At 44.2% G+C, this 15,269-nt stretch overlaps 1 protein-coding gene across 1 annotated transcript in view; it reads right to left on the bottom strand.

Annotated features, from left to right (window-relative positions):
- Nucleotides 1-15,269, bottom strand: part of LOC135873590 (dynein axonemal heavy chain 5-like) — a 283,929-nt gene that overhangs the window by 187,483 nt on the left and 81,177 nt on the right. The window contains exons 31-33 of the mRNA XM_065398212.1: nt 7,814-7,976; nt 2,580-2,691; nt 2,126-2,254 (exon numbers count right to left, since the gene is read on the bottom strand). Of these exons, the coding sequence (XP_065254284.1) occupies nt 2,126-2,254; nt 2,580-2,691; nt 7,814-7,976 (404 nt within the window). The remainder of the gene's footprint in view (nt 1-2,125; nt 2,255-2,579; nt 2,692-7,813; nt 7,977-15,269) is intronic.

The raw sequence follows: 15,269 nt of genomic DNA on the forward strand, positions 1-15,269 counted from the left end.
TTGCAAGCCCCTTAACGATAATTTTTAATGAATCTGTAAACTCGGGGGTGGTACCGTTGGACTGGAAAATAGCTAATGTGGTTCCTATTTTCAAGAAGGGGGAAAAAAGTGACCCGGGTAACTACAGGCCTGTTAGTTTAACATCTGTAGTATGCAAGGTCTTGGGAAAAAATTTGAAGGAGAAAGTAGTTAAGGACCTTGAGGCGAATGGCAATTGGGACAAATTACAACATGGGTTTACGAAAGGCAGATCGTGCCAAACCAACCTGATCTCCTTCTTTGAGAAAGTAACAGACCTTCTAGATAAAGGAAATGCGGTGGATCTAATATACCTCGATTTTAGTAAAGCGTTTGATACTGTGCCGCATGAGGAATTATTGGTTAAATTGGAAAAAATGGGGATCGATATGAAAATCCAGAGGTGGATAAAGAACTGGTTAAAGGGTAGACTGCAGCGGGTAGTACTGAAAGGTGAACTGTCAGGTTGGAGGGAAGTCACCAGTGGGGTTCCTCAAGGTTCGGTTTTGGGTCCGATTTTATTTAATCTATTCATTACTGACCTCGGAACCGAATGTAGGAGTGGGCTGATAAAGTTTGCGGATGACACAAAGTTGGGAGGTATTGCCAATTTGGAGAAGGATCGGGATATTCTGCAAGGAGACTTGGATGACCTTGTAAATTGGAGTAATAATAATAGATGAAATTTAATAGTGAGAAGTGTAAGGTGATGCATTTAGGGATGACTAACAAGAATTTTAGTTATAAGCTGGGGACGCATAGGTTGGAAGTGACGGAGGAGGAGAAGGACCTCGGAGTCCTGGTTGATCGCAGGATGACTATGAGTCGGCAATGTGACGTGGCTGTGAAAAAAGCTAATGCGATCTTGGGATGCGTTAGGCGAGGTATTTCTAGTAGGGACAAGGAGGTGCTGCTTCCGTTATACAAGGCGCTGGTGAGACCTCATTTGGAGTACTGTGTGCAGTTCTGGTCTCCTATGTTTAAAAAGGACGAACTCAAACTGGAACGGGTACAGAGAAGGGCCACTAGGATGATCCGAGGAATGGAAAACCTTTCCTATAAAAGGAGACTCGAGGAGCTCGGTTTGTTTAGCCTAACCAAAAGAAGGCTGAGGGGGGATATGATTGCTCTCTTTAAATATATCAAAGGGATAAATACCAAGGAGGGAGAGGAATTATTTCAGCTCAGTACTAATGTGGACATGAGAACGAATGGATATAAACTGGCCGTGGGGAAGTTTAGGCTTGAAATTAGACGAAGGTTTCTAACCGTCAGAGGGGTGAAATTTTGGAACAGCCTTCCGAGGGAAACGGTGGGGGCGAAAGACCTCCCTGGCTTCAAGATTAGGCTAGATAAGTTCATGGAGGGAATGGTTTGATGGGATAACGTGATTTTAGTCAATTAGGCAATAACGTGCCATCGCTGGTAAAATGAGGGTCCGGCTGGAGATTCTTGCCTGTATGCTCGGGGTTCTACTGATCGCCATATTTGGGGTCGGGAAGGAATTTTCCTCCAGGGTAGATTGGCAGAGGCCCTGGAGGTTTTTCGCCTTCCTCCGCAGCATAGGGCAGGGGTCGCAAGCTGGAGGATTCTCTGCGACTTGAAGTCTTTAAATCACGATCTGGAGACTTCAACAGCTGAGTTAAGGGAAAGTGGGTGGGTCAGCTTTTGTGGCCTGCATCATGCGGGAGGTCAGACTAGATGACCACAATGGTCCCTTCTGACCTTAAATCTATGAGTCTATGAGTCTAGGATCAGGCCTATAATGACCGATTTCTTTTACTCCTGTATGACGCTAGAGGCAAACAAAATTACAGTAAGTAGCATTTAAAACCAGAGTGCAAATTAGCCTTACAAACAATAAGAAAGAATTCTTTAGAAGTGTTAGCTTTATACCATCCAATCACTTTTATACTGCTCCAAGATCAAAGGCAGTGAGCTAACCATTTCAGCTACAACCAGCTGCCAAATTCCATTCTCCAAAGGAACCAGACAAGCAAAGTCAAATTTGTTTGCACTATTAAGCTATATACAAATGGAGGACTCTGAAAGTGCAGAATCCCAGATCAGAAAGCTAGCCTTTAAATGCCAACAGAAGTGTGTGTACCTCAATATCTTCCTTGTATTTTAACAATGAGGCATCCATTATGTTCTTCAGAGAGAAACTTTCAGAGACAACATCAAACTTATGGCCAGTTACTTGTGCAATTCTTTCCCAGTGTCTTGGCATCATTGCCTAGAAAAGTTCACAGGCATTAGAGTACAACAACATTTAAAAAGCAGTATTATTTTTAGAGGGGAAATTATTATGCAATTTTCCACTAAAACAGTTCAATACTGGGAAATGTCTCAATCTTCATTCCATTAAAAGAATTACCATTCATCTAATCAAGCTGTGAAGTATTTTGTTTTCAGTTGCCTGTAACTAATCCTAATCAGATGTTACCATGCATACAGTTGCTTTGATCTTTTAAAAATGAAAGGTTGAAAGCATCTTATACACATAACATTATTTTGATCATCAAGTTAATCTTATCTTTAAAGTACCATATTGAACTAACTTTGTTTGCCATCATTTCAAGCAAAGGACAACTCTCAGCAAAATCATCAATCTTCTTTTTTAGGTCGTGAAAAGCTTGCCATTCCTTCAGAGCCTTAGGCAATTTACGAATTCTAAAAAGAGAATGGAGTATCAGATTTGACATACCCATCATTCATCTTCTTTTATAACTGTTATCATCATCTCACCTTTCAATTTGTGGACAAAAGGATTGTAAATAAAACACCTGACTGCGACAGAGTGAAAACATCCCATAATATACTGAAAAACCTTATGGAATTAAGATAAGCTTTACTGGTTAAGTTAAACCTCACTGAATTAGAGTTAACACCTTTGCGGTACATTGTATTCAAAATGAAATTGTGTATGTGCTACTCTGGAATAGCAAGGTGGGATGAACTTCCTTAGTGATCAGCCTTTCCAGTCCCTCTAGAGAGATATACTAGTTCAAACTGGATTCTCCAGAGGTCAACAGACAAAGAAAAGACTTCTGGATAAAAAGCTTTTACCTTCTTCCTGATCCCACAAATTGATAAGACCCCTGGTCCGTGGAGGAGCCCAATCCTTAGGAGGGGATTGGAAGGACTTGGCTTACTGAAGCTTCATAAGACTGTGGGCTCATTCTGAGATGAAGCTCTGACAAATGTGTGATCACAAAGAAACCCTTAGGACAGGGTGATGCCTAGTAAGCTTATTAGCATGCGTGTAGGTTCTTTTATTGTTTTTTATGTTTTCTCTGCAATTTTTTTTACCTTAAAAATAAAGTAGCCTTGCTTTGAAAGACCTGTGTGATAACTTATGTGTGTAGCAATTACACTGTTATCCATCTCCGAAGAGAAAGTAAGCAGTTGGGCAGACTGTCTGTGCTGGGAATTACACAGTGAAAGCAGGCAACTGTCCAGCCTGGAAATACATCCATCTCCCTTCTGACCAGGGTATGTCTCCACTCAAGAGAGGCCACAGTTGGGGAGCTGAAGCACTGAGGGGAAATAGAGGTGCAGTTGCCCTGAACTGAGAAATTGACTTAGATATGAAAAAAATTTAAGGGAATGAAAAACTACTTGAAAATTGTTTCTCTTCCTCCCTCCTCAAAATGTAGGTCCCTATCCTGAAAAGATTTTAGCATGTATCTGTAGCTTTATACATTTGAATAGTCCATGGACTTCAAGGAGGTTACTCACATGTGTAAAGTATGCAAGTGGTAAAGTCTTCGCAGGATCATGGCCTTAATTATTAATTTGCAAATAGACCTATTTTTGCAAACATGCACAAAAGAGATCAGTTTTTCCAAGCAAAATGAGACCTCACATTAGAGGGCAAGCTGACGGGTTTTTGAGCAGAAAAACAGTCCAGTTTCAGTCCAAATGATTTTGCATCATTATTTTACAGGGTGCCCAACACGGTGATATTTGGACACGCTTTGCATGACTTAAAGCTGGATCACTTAACTTTTCCATATTAAAGGTGTTTGCAGTGTAGCTGTAGGTGTGTTGGGCCCAAGATATTAGAGAGACCAGGTGGGTGAGGTCGTATCTTTTATTGGACCAACTTCTGTTGGTGAAAGAGACATGCTTTTGAGCTTAAACAGAGCTCTTCTTCAGGTCTGGGAAAGGTACTCACATAAAAAAAGCAGATTCATCACTCAACTTCAAAGCGAGTACAGACACAGCCCTGCCCGAATTGGCCAAGTGCCCCAGACATCATATTCACTGGAAGCCTGAGCAAAGACATGCTTTCCTCAGGTTATGTTTTCAGAGATTTAAGATGAGAGAGAGGGCCAGATTCTAGTCTGAATTGTATCTACTTAAATCCTGAATAACACCAGTGACTTCAGTTAAATTATTCTGGAGTTACACTGATGTAACTGAGATCACAATCTGTCCCAGACTGTTGATAAAGCAGTGAGATATAAGCAGAGGACAGGAGCTGCAGAAGAACAGGCTCTTACAACCTACAGTAGTGATCTCGGGCATGATTCTTCTTTGATCAACATAACATAACATAACATACATAAGAACATAAGAATGGCTGTACCGGATCAGACCAAAGGTCCATCTAGCCCAGTATCCTGTCTACCGACAGTGGCCAATGCCAGGTGCCCCAGAGGGAGTGGACCTAACAGGCAATGATCAAGTGATCTCTCTCCTGCCATCCATCTCCATCCTCTGACAAACAGAGGCTAGAGCCATCATTCCTTACCCATCCTGGCTAATAGCCATTAATGGACTTAACCACCATGAATTTATCCAGTTCTCTTTTAAACGCTGTTATAGTCCTAGCCTTCACAACCTCCTCAGGTAAGGAGTTCCACAAGTTGACTGTGCGCTGCGTGAAGAAGAACTTTCTTGTATTTGTTTTAAACTTGCTGCCTCCTCAGTGGGAGAAGGATCAGGACTATTGTGTAAAGGGATTAAGAAAAGACTGGTACAGAGGAGTGGACAAAGACTGAAGGGGACCAGAAAGAGACAAGACTATGATATTTTTTTCCACTAGGTGATCGAGACAAAAGTCCTTCTGTTTTGAGCAACACTTTCATTAGCTTTTCAGATGCCCTGTGTATAATTTGGTTATGTTATACATTTTATAATCCTATAAACAGCAAAACACTATGGGCCTGTGATGGGGCAGCTGCCCCTCACTGGCTGGCAAAGGGTTAATAGCAACCCTTGGAGCGGCTGCACAGAACCCAGCCAATCAGAGGAAGGCTTGAAAGCAGCCTATCAGGGCCAGGCTGGGCCCTATAAGAAGGCTGCAGGGCAGAGAGGAGCTGAGTCTCTCCCTGGAGGGCAAAGGGAGAAGAACTGGCTCTTAGAGAACCACCTAAGACAGAGCAGTGCTGGGCAGGGTCAGCAGAGGCTGGGAGAGCTCTAGGCTGACCATTGCCAGACTGGGGCCCTAACACAAAGGGGCAGAAAAGGTTCTGGGGCTACAGGGAAGTGGCGCAGAGAAGTAGGCAGTAGAGGAGAGTTGGAGGAGGGCAATAAGTGGCTGCCACTAGAGGGTCCCTGGGTTGGGGCCCAGAGTAGTGGGCGGGCCTGGGTCCCCCCTTTCCTCCCCACTTGCCAGTGATGAGAGTGCCTAAGCTAGACTGCAGTTTGCCCTTGGAGGAAGGGGCTAGACTGAGGACTGCAGTGAGCCACTTAAGCGAGTGATAGAACCAGAAGCTGCTGGTCCCCTGGAAGCAGGGGAGAGCCAGGGAGCAGGGACAGACAGAGGGCAGTGTCCAGAAGTGGACGCCGCAGTCTGGGAGTGACATGGGTCCGACTGTGAGGATGGTCGAAACTGAAAAAGTAATGGAGGGCGAGACACCATTAGCGAAGGCGCGCCGCTGAAAGAGCTAATTCCCTAACCAACCAGCAGGAGGCGCCGCTGTGGTGAGTCCAATCCCATTACAGGGCCATAATCCCAGCTGTGACGGATGGGGGAACAGAATATCTGAAGCCTGTACATAGGGTCCGCACACTTGCCTGTCATAGATCTCAGTTCTTTGACAACTCTTCCCATATCACTGTACACCAGGATTTTGAGTTAGGGCAGGAATGGGTCAAAGGAGAAGCAGGATCAAATCCAGTGGATCTGCCAGTAGCTGTATTCACCACCCATTGCTCCACATACTGCAGAGGAGTGGTAGGGGTTATTGCAGTCTTACAGATTCAGTTGTGGCCACTCCCTCGATGAAATCTTGGACCTACTGATGTCAACAGCAAAATCTCCATTGACTTCGGTTGGGTCAGGATTTCACTTCATGGCTCTACTGTGTTCCATGGACTGTGGGAAATGTTTCTCCTCTGAGCCCTCACAAAGAATCCCTATGAACCAAGCCTGGCTACTCAAGCTTGACAGAGGGGGAAGGCTTTGGTTCCTATAAAAGAAAATAGGAAAACTGAGGGTATAGAAATTGATAGTCACTTGACAGAATTCTGCCTAAAAAGCTCAAAGATTTAGGTTGCGAATGAAGGACCCAATTATAGAATGATAGAATCTTAGAACTGGAAGGGACCTTGAGAGGTCATCTAGTCCAGTCCCTCCTACTCATGGTAGAACTAAGTATTATCTAGACCATCCCTGACAGGTGTTTGTCTAACCTGCTCTTAAAAATCTCAAATGATGGAGATTCCACAACCTCCCTGAGCAATTTATTCCAGTGCTTAACCACCCTGACAATTAGGAAGTTTTTCCTAATGTCCAGCCTAAATCTCCCTTGCTGCAATTTAAGCCCATTGCTTCTTGGCCTATCCTCAGAAGTTAAGGAGAACAATTTACCTCCCTCCTCTTCGTAACAGCCTTTTATGTACTTGAAAACTGTTATGTCCCCTCTCAGTCTTAAACAAACCCAATTTTTTCAATCTTCCCTCATAGATCATGTTTTCTAGACCTTTAATCATTTTTGTTTCTCTTCTCTGGACGTTCTCCAATTTGTCCACATCTTTCCTGAAATGTGGCGCCCAGATCCCTTTCCGCACTGCTCCTTCCTAGGCAGTCATTTCCCATTTTGTATGTGTGCAACTGATCGTTCCTTCCCAAGTGGAGTACTTTGCATTTGTCCTTATTGAATTTCATCCTATTTACTGCAGACCATTTCTCCAGTTTGTCCAGATCATTTGAATTTTAATCCTATCCTCCAAACCACTTGCAACCCCTCCCAACTGGGTATCATCCACAAACATTATAAGTGTACTCTCTATGCCATTATCTAAATCATTGGTGAAGATATTGAACAGAACCAAACCCAGAACTGATCCCTGCAGGACCCCACTCAATATGCCCTTCCAACTTAACTATTAACCACAGATAACAGTTTTCCAACCAGTAATGCACCCACCTTATAGTACCTCCATCTAGGTTGTATTTCCCTAGTTTGTTTATGAAAAAGTCATGCGAGACAGTATCAAAATCAAGATATATCACATCTACCACTTCTCCCCATCCACAAGGCTTGTTACCCTGTCAAAGAAAGCTATCAGGTTGGTTTGACACGATTTGTTCTTGACAAATCCATGCTGATTGTTACTTATCACCTTATTGCATTCAGTGTATTTATATTCATGCAGCAGCTGTGTTGATTTTTTCTACCTCATTCTGTCTGAAATTTCTGTCTCTTGGATATCAGATAAGGCCAAGGTTGGAAATATATAAGCATGTTGAAAAAATTCCCTGAAGGATCAGCTCTCATGAATTAATGAAAGATGGCAGAGAAGACTTTTGATGCATTTTAACTTATACTAAATCATTTACCTGTTTTGAAAATCCAGAAGTTCACTGTTAATTTTTTCAATGTCCAAGTCACTCCAAAATATTTCATAGTATCCACTGATATTAGCATTAACCGAATTGTAAAGACCATAAAGTTTCTGAAGCAGTGTAAGCTCCCGTTTTATTTTTTGTAGTTCTGGATATTCTGTTCCAAATTTTAAAAGAAGCAAATTGTGATTATCTATTAGATTCAAATTATTTAAGAAAAATATAATCTGTGCCTTTTTAAAATGAAGTTTTAATAAACATAAAGGGTCAGGTTTTGACACCATTATTCACACTGAGTAGTGAATATTCCTCAAATAGTCACAAAAACAGTCCCATTGAGCAAGAGTGTCAGAATCTGGCCCACAGTAATTACTCAGTTTCCAGCCAGTGTATGACCACTTCTTTATATCATAAACCTAACCATATTATGGAGAGACAACTCATGACTTTGTACTTAAATTCGTGTTGAAGAAGGCAGCTAAAGTGGAGACTTAATCTACCAATTTCATAGGAAAACTAAAATATTTTCTTCCCAAATTTGCACCAGTTACTAGAGAGGTACAGATTTAATAACAACATTTAAAATGATCCTATAAAATATGTTAAAAGTTAGAAGCATTTAGAAAGGACCCCATTTTTTAAAAATTTCACTCATTTTGTTGCAGTGATTTGGGAATCCCTAGCTAAATATATTGTTAAAATTTAGAAATGTCAAACTTGCCATTTGCAGGCCCATTTCTTTCTTTCTTTTTTTTAGGCAAAGTTACAATAAAATGTAAGCATACGTCATTGCTACGATTGTGACGGAGATCACAGAAGTCACAGAATCCATGACTTCCACTGATCTCCGTGACATTTTCTGCCCTGGGGCTGGAACTCCCAGCCAGCCCTGCCCACGCAGCTGCCCAGCCGCGGCCAGTGGGGGGGGGGATTCTCCCCAGCTGCCCAACCGCGGCCAGCGGCGGGATCCCGGAGATCTCACTGCAGTGGGGGACCCAGGAGCCCCAGCAGCAGTGGGTGCTGAACCTGCCTCTCCCTTTTGTCAGGAATATTTTTAGTGAAAGTCAGAGACAGATCACAGGCTTCTGTGAATTTTTGTTAATTGCTTGTGACCTGTCCATGACTTTTACTAAATATATAAGTGACAAACTTAGCATTATTCATTGTACATTATACTCAGGATCAGGTTAATAGTTAAAGAACCTGACTAAAGATTCTGACTTACTCCATGGAGAGCCCTTCTCCTCTGAGTTTGCTTAAAAAAAAAAAAAAAGGGTGACCAAATTTCTGAACACCTATGAGGTTGCTCTATCTTGAATTTTAACAACATTTGAGGAGTTGACCCAGGAGCAAGCTGGAACAAGTGGTTTAAATTCTAAGATGTACACAATTTTGATTGGTTTCAGAGGAAACTACAATCCATCGGTGATCTTCCAGAAAACACCATCCTGGCCACTATGGATGTAGAAGCCCTCTACACCAATATTCCACACAAAGATGGACTACAAGCCATCAGGAACAGTATCCCTGATAATGTCACAGCTAACCTGGTGGCTGAACTTTGTGACTTTGTCCTCACCCACAACTATTTCACATTTGGGGACAATATATACCTTCAAGTCAGTGGCACTGCTATGGGTACCCGCATGGCCCCACAGTATGCCAACATTTTTATGGCTGACTTAGAACAACGCTTCCTTAGCTCTCGTCCCCTAACGCCCCTACTCTACTTGTGCTACATTGATGACATCTTCATCATCTGGACCCATGGAAAGGAAGCCCTTGAGGAATTCTACCATGATTTCAATAATTTCCATCCCACCATTAACCTCAGCCTAGATCAATCCACACAAGCGATCCATTTCCTGGACACTACTGTGCTAATAAGCAATGGTCACATAAATACCACCCTATACTGGAAACCTACTGACCGCTATACTTACCTACATGCCTCTAGCTTCCGTCCAGGACACACCACAAGATCCATTGTCTACAGCCAAGCTCTAAGATACAACCGCATTTGCTCCAATCCCTCAGACAGAGACAAGCACCTACAAGATCTCTATCAAGCATTCTTAAAACTACAATACCTACCTGCTGAAGTGAAAAAACAGATTGACAGAGCCAGACGGGTACCCAGAAGTCACCTCCTACAAGACAGGCCCAACAAAGAAAATAACAGAATACCACTAGCCGTCACCTTCAACCCCCAACTAAAACCTCTCCAGCGCATCATCAAAGATCTACAACCTATCCTGAAAGATGATCCCTCAATCTCACAGATCTTGGGAGACAGACCTGTCCTCACTTACAGACAACCCCCCAACCTGAAGCAAATACTCACCAGCAACCACACATCACTGAACAAAAACACTGACCCAGGAACCTATCCTTGCAACAAAGCCCGATGCCAACTCTGTGTACATATCTATTCAAGTGACATCATCATAGGACCTAATCACATCAGCCATACCATCAGGGGCTCGTTCACCTGCACATCTACCAATGTGATATATGCCATCATGTGCCAGCAATGCCCCTCTGCCATGTACATTGGCCAAACCGGACAGTCTCTAGGCAAAAGAATTAATGGACACAAATCTGACATCAGGAATCATAATACTCAAAAACCAGTGGGAGAACACTTTAACCTGTCTGGTCATTCAATGACAGACCTGCGGGTGGCTATTTTACAACAGAAAAGCTTCAAAAACAGACTCCAACGAGAAACTGCTGAACTCGAATTGATATGCAAATTAGACAATCAATTTAGGTTTGAATAAAGACTGGGAATGGCTGAGCCATTACAAACATTGAATCTATCTCCCCATGTAAGTACTCTCACACTTCTTATCAACCTGTCTGTACTGGGCTATCTTGATTATCACTTCAAAAGGTTTTTTTTTTTCCTCTCTCTTACTTAATTGGCCTCTCAGAGTTGGTAAGACAACTCCCACCTGTTCATGCTCTCTGTATGTGTGTGTATATATATCTCCTCAATATATGTTCCATTCTATGCATCTGAAGAAGTGGGATGTAGCCCACGAAAGCTTATGCTCAAATAAATTTGTTAGTCTCTAAGGTGCCACAAGTACTCCTGTTCTTTTTACAATTTTGATTGAAAACAATGTTGATAATAAACAACCTAGATGAAAAGATGGGCGAGGGATTAGGACAAAGAAATGGGTCTGGATGAGTGGGTCTCTGTATGGGAAAGAGGATAAACATCTTGAATTAGTGTAGCTCATAATGAAAATGTTTATAAATTACTGTCTAGATGGCATCATGGGCGGCAGGTTTGTATAATTTTTGGTGGTGCCCAAGTGGATCTGTCCCATCCATAGGATGGACCGGGGCAACCACCCCGGGTCCCACGCTTTGGGGGGGCCCCACGTTTCAGGAGAATGTGGGGTCCAGGGTGCCTGGCGCCGACAGCAGCAAGCAACCCTGCTCCGCCCTGCCTCTTCTCACCCCGCCCCCACTCCACCTCTTCCCCGAAGCCCCCGCCCCTGAGCAATGCCGGGAGCCGGCAAGGTGGAGCGGAGTGGGCTGGGGCCAGGTCACTCACTGCTGCCAGCGCCAGGCCCCCCGCTAACTCCCCAGGCCGCCCTGGAACCCGTGACCCCCTGAAGCACAAGGCAGGGGTAGGCACCACCATGTTGTGCGACGAACACTTGACAAAATTACCGGACTTAGTGACGGACATTGGGGGCAGGGGGTATTATGTCATTCAATCATTCAACCCATAACATAGCACACATTTTGCCACACTGAAAAAAACCCCAGTAACCCAGCTAATAACAACAACAATAATAATAATAAATTCAACTCATATAATTAATGAAAAATGTGTGTATACTGCATATGAGATTATATGAGAAATGAAAATGAGCTTGCTTTGGGATTTTACAAGGCACTTATATCATTTAAACACATTTGGTACCTTGAGTAATGATAACACTTCTTGCAAATCACATGAATAGGGAACCCACAGACCCCTTCCCTCACCCCATTGCAAAGGCACAGGGGTTATTGCTGACTGCCCTAGGGCTGCAGGAAACCCTATGGGCAAAACATATGGAAAGAAGAGGATCAATTTATACAGAGGGCTGAAGGGGACTCCCAATAGTGCATTAATTAACACTTAATAAATACATCAAAATTAAATACATTACAGAGGTAAGAACCTGTAATGACAGACTTTACTTCATGAGAAGCTCCAGAGAAAGACGACGCAGAGGGAGTAATGGTAGGGGTAATCCTAGGGAGACCAAAGGGGCTGGTAGAGAGAGCAGACAGAGAACAAGGGTAGAGGCAGAGTCACTGCAGGGTTGACCCAGTCTTCTGCCTCTCCCCTGTGGGTGGAAACACTGATCACTATCACTATAGGAGGGAACAATAGAATGGAATGCCCAGAAGAATGAATGACTTGAGGACAATTTCCTGAAGGGACCCATATCCTTGCACAGCCTTTCTAGCTCTGACATTTACATTTCTACACAGGGTGGTTTGGCCCACAGAAATAAAAATCTACACATCTTCCATGGACCAATGGAAGAAACCAGGTACAATTCAAGTTGCCTATGAAACCGAGTTAACAAAATAAATGAGCTTATGAACAACCAGAAAATATGCTTCTCAAGTGAAAAAACTATAAATTGACTTCTTTGCAAAGAAATTGTAAGTTTTCTTACAGGAAAAGCCACAAACTGTCTGGAAAGGAAGAGAAGATTGAATTACTTCCTCAGTGAAATTAAATATCCAGAGAATTGCTGTGCCTGTGATGATGATGGCTGGGGCTTGCTCACCTGTGGCTCCCCCTCCCCGTGCTGTGGAGGCACAGCTGGGCAGGTCTGCATCTGCAAGCAGGCACCCTGCTTCCGGTGCAGCTCCCATTGGCCTTGCTGGCCAATAGGCTGGGAGCCTCCCGGCCAATGGGCTGGTGGGAGGGGAGGAAAGCAAAGGGGGAGATTGTAGGAAGCTCTGGAGCAGGGGAGGCAGTGGGGAAGGGGAGTTGTCTGGCACAAAGGGGGAGCTCTCTGGAGAGGGGCGACAGTGGCACAGGGGTCGTTGGGGGTCTCTCGGGGGGGCAGAGGGTTGTGTGGGTCTCTGTGGGGCTGGGGGAGTGATGGACGGAGCCAGCCGCAGCCCAGGTCTGCTCTGCGGGGGGTGGGGGGGCTGCTATAGTCCCCTCAGGAAGCCCCCTCTGAACTGTGTATTTTATGCCAGCCCCAGGGTGCCCATCACTGCTCCTTTCCCCTGCCCCCAGCTCCATCTGTCTGTCCCCACAACCCCCCAGCTGTGTCTGTGTCTCTCTGACAGTGACAGACTCCTGGGGCTCTCTCTGCCTGCGGCTCCCTCCCGCTCCCTGCTGTGGAGGCGTGGCCAGGCAGCTCTGGCATTGGACCCTGCAGCTCCCATTGGCCGGGGTTCCCGGCCAATGGGCTGGGAGCTGGGTCGGCGCTGGGGCCTCTCCGCAGCACGCAGCGACTCCGGGGATGGGGGGAGCTGCCCCCGAGGTGAGAGAGCCCCACGTTGCCGACCCATGGCGCAGGGCCCCCCAAAGCACAGGGCCTGGGGCCCAAACATTGGTGGAGCTGGGCCCACCTTCATGAATATTGATGGAGCATGGGCATCATGCGCCCATATAATTTGCTGCCTCTGGATGGTATTGGACTTCAGTTGAGATCCATCACATTTTTGCTACTAGGGAGGCGCTCTGTTGGAAGGTTGCAGGGAAAGGTGGGAGGAAATTATTTAAAAGATTCATCTTATGACAAAATGCCAGCTTCCTAGAGATCCCTCGACCTGCTTACTTAATGCCCCAGTAAAGGATCTACATTTTAAACAAATTAATTTATTATTTATTGTTAGCAGCTAGACTTTGTATTGCACATTATTAGAAAAATATGGCCCCCTCCTCCTATGGAATTGTGGCATAGTAAAATATGGACTGTCCTTGTAATGGAAAAGCTTTCACACCACGAAGCACCAAAAAGAGGATAGGTTTGTATACATATTTCTGATGTCTCACAGGGCAAGCACTAAATTTCATATTTATAAAATAAGGTGTTTATTGCATTTTTGTCACAACTTTAATTTAAACCAAAGCATTTGTTGGGGAAGGCACTTTACTCTAGACAAGGAACATATTTTACTACAATGAAGCTGACACTGAAAGCATTTACCAGTATCACTATCAGGATTTACAGGGCCCAGGATAAGGTGTCAACGTCCCCTCTTTGGTCCAGAGCCTTGCTGGACCCCATCTCCCAGAGAAGCTATCCATGATGTAATTTTCTGTAGCCCATCCCTTCCTGTCAGAGAGCTCACTGTCCCTTATTTCTAACCCTATCCCCGGTTGTTTTTAATTACCCTGCCCTCATCAACCCTGCCAGCCCGTAGGCCTACATTCACACAACTTAGTACTCCTATTCAACCATGCCCACTTACACAGGGACCACAGAGACCTTAGTACCCACACTCAATTCAACTAATTTTTATTTCAATTCATTAATACTGTATTGATAAGACAATCTACTCTAAAAGTGTCACCAAAGCGTAACAGAGACAGAAGCTCAGGTTTCTGTCAGAGGTAGGCAGACTCCATCCAAGATGCCAATCTTCAATAAGCGTGCACACTCTCTCCTGGGTGCAGTCACTATGGGTATGTCTACACTGCAATTCAACACCCAGGACTGGCCTGTGTCAGCTAACTCAGGTTCTCGGGGCTTGGGCTAAGGGGTTGTTCAGTTGCTATGTAGATGTTTGGGCTCAGGCCAGAGCCCATGCTCTGGGACACGCAGACATGCCCAATCATCTACACAGCCATTAAACAGCCCAGTAACCTAAGCCCGAGTCAGCTGACACAGGCCAGCTGCGTTTGTTTAATTGCAGTGCAGACATACCCTTATATTAACAAGAATTTGTCATGTTGCATCTCCTTCGGAGCTCCATTTCTCAAAAAAGCTGTCTTCTTTATGTCAGGTATGTTTAAACTCCATTTCTGCACAGGGTTGTCTAAACCATCTGTGACTGCAAATAAAAGATTCCTTTGAGGATGTTGACCCAGATCTTCAGGTGTATCACAACGCCTCTTTGTGCACCTGACGAAGGTGGGCAAAGGTAGTTTAAAGTCACCTTTGCCGTCACTCAGGGCCAGATTTGTAAAGGTATTTAGGCACCTAAAGATGCAGATAGGCGCTTAGTGGGATTTCAAAAGCTCCTAGGCACTTTTGAAAACCCTAGTAGGTACCTACTTGCATCATTAGGTGCCTAAATACCTTTACATATGTCACCTCCAGCCTCTGGGCAACAGGGGACCAGTTTGGTATTGGATACAAACTGCTGCAACTGCTATAGTTTTCTTTTGATTTTAGTTTGTGTTTTTGAAGCAGAAGTACCTGAGGTCTATTTTGTTGTCATATTGAGGTCCTAAGTGGCCACAGAT

Source organism: Emys orbicularis, chromosome 2 (genome assembly GCF_028017835.1).
Source record: "Emys orbicularis isolate rEmyOrb1 chromosome 2, rEmyOrb1.hap1, whole genome shotgun sequence".
Classification (NCBI taxonomy): Eukaryota; Metazoa; Chordata; order Testudines; family Emydidae; genus Emys; species Emys orbicularis.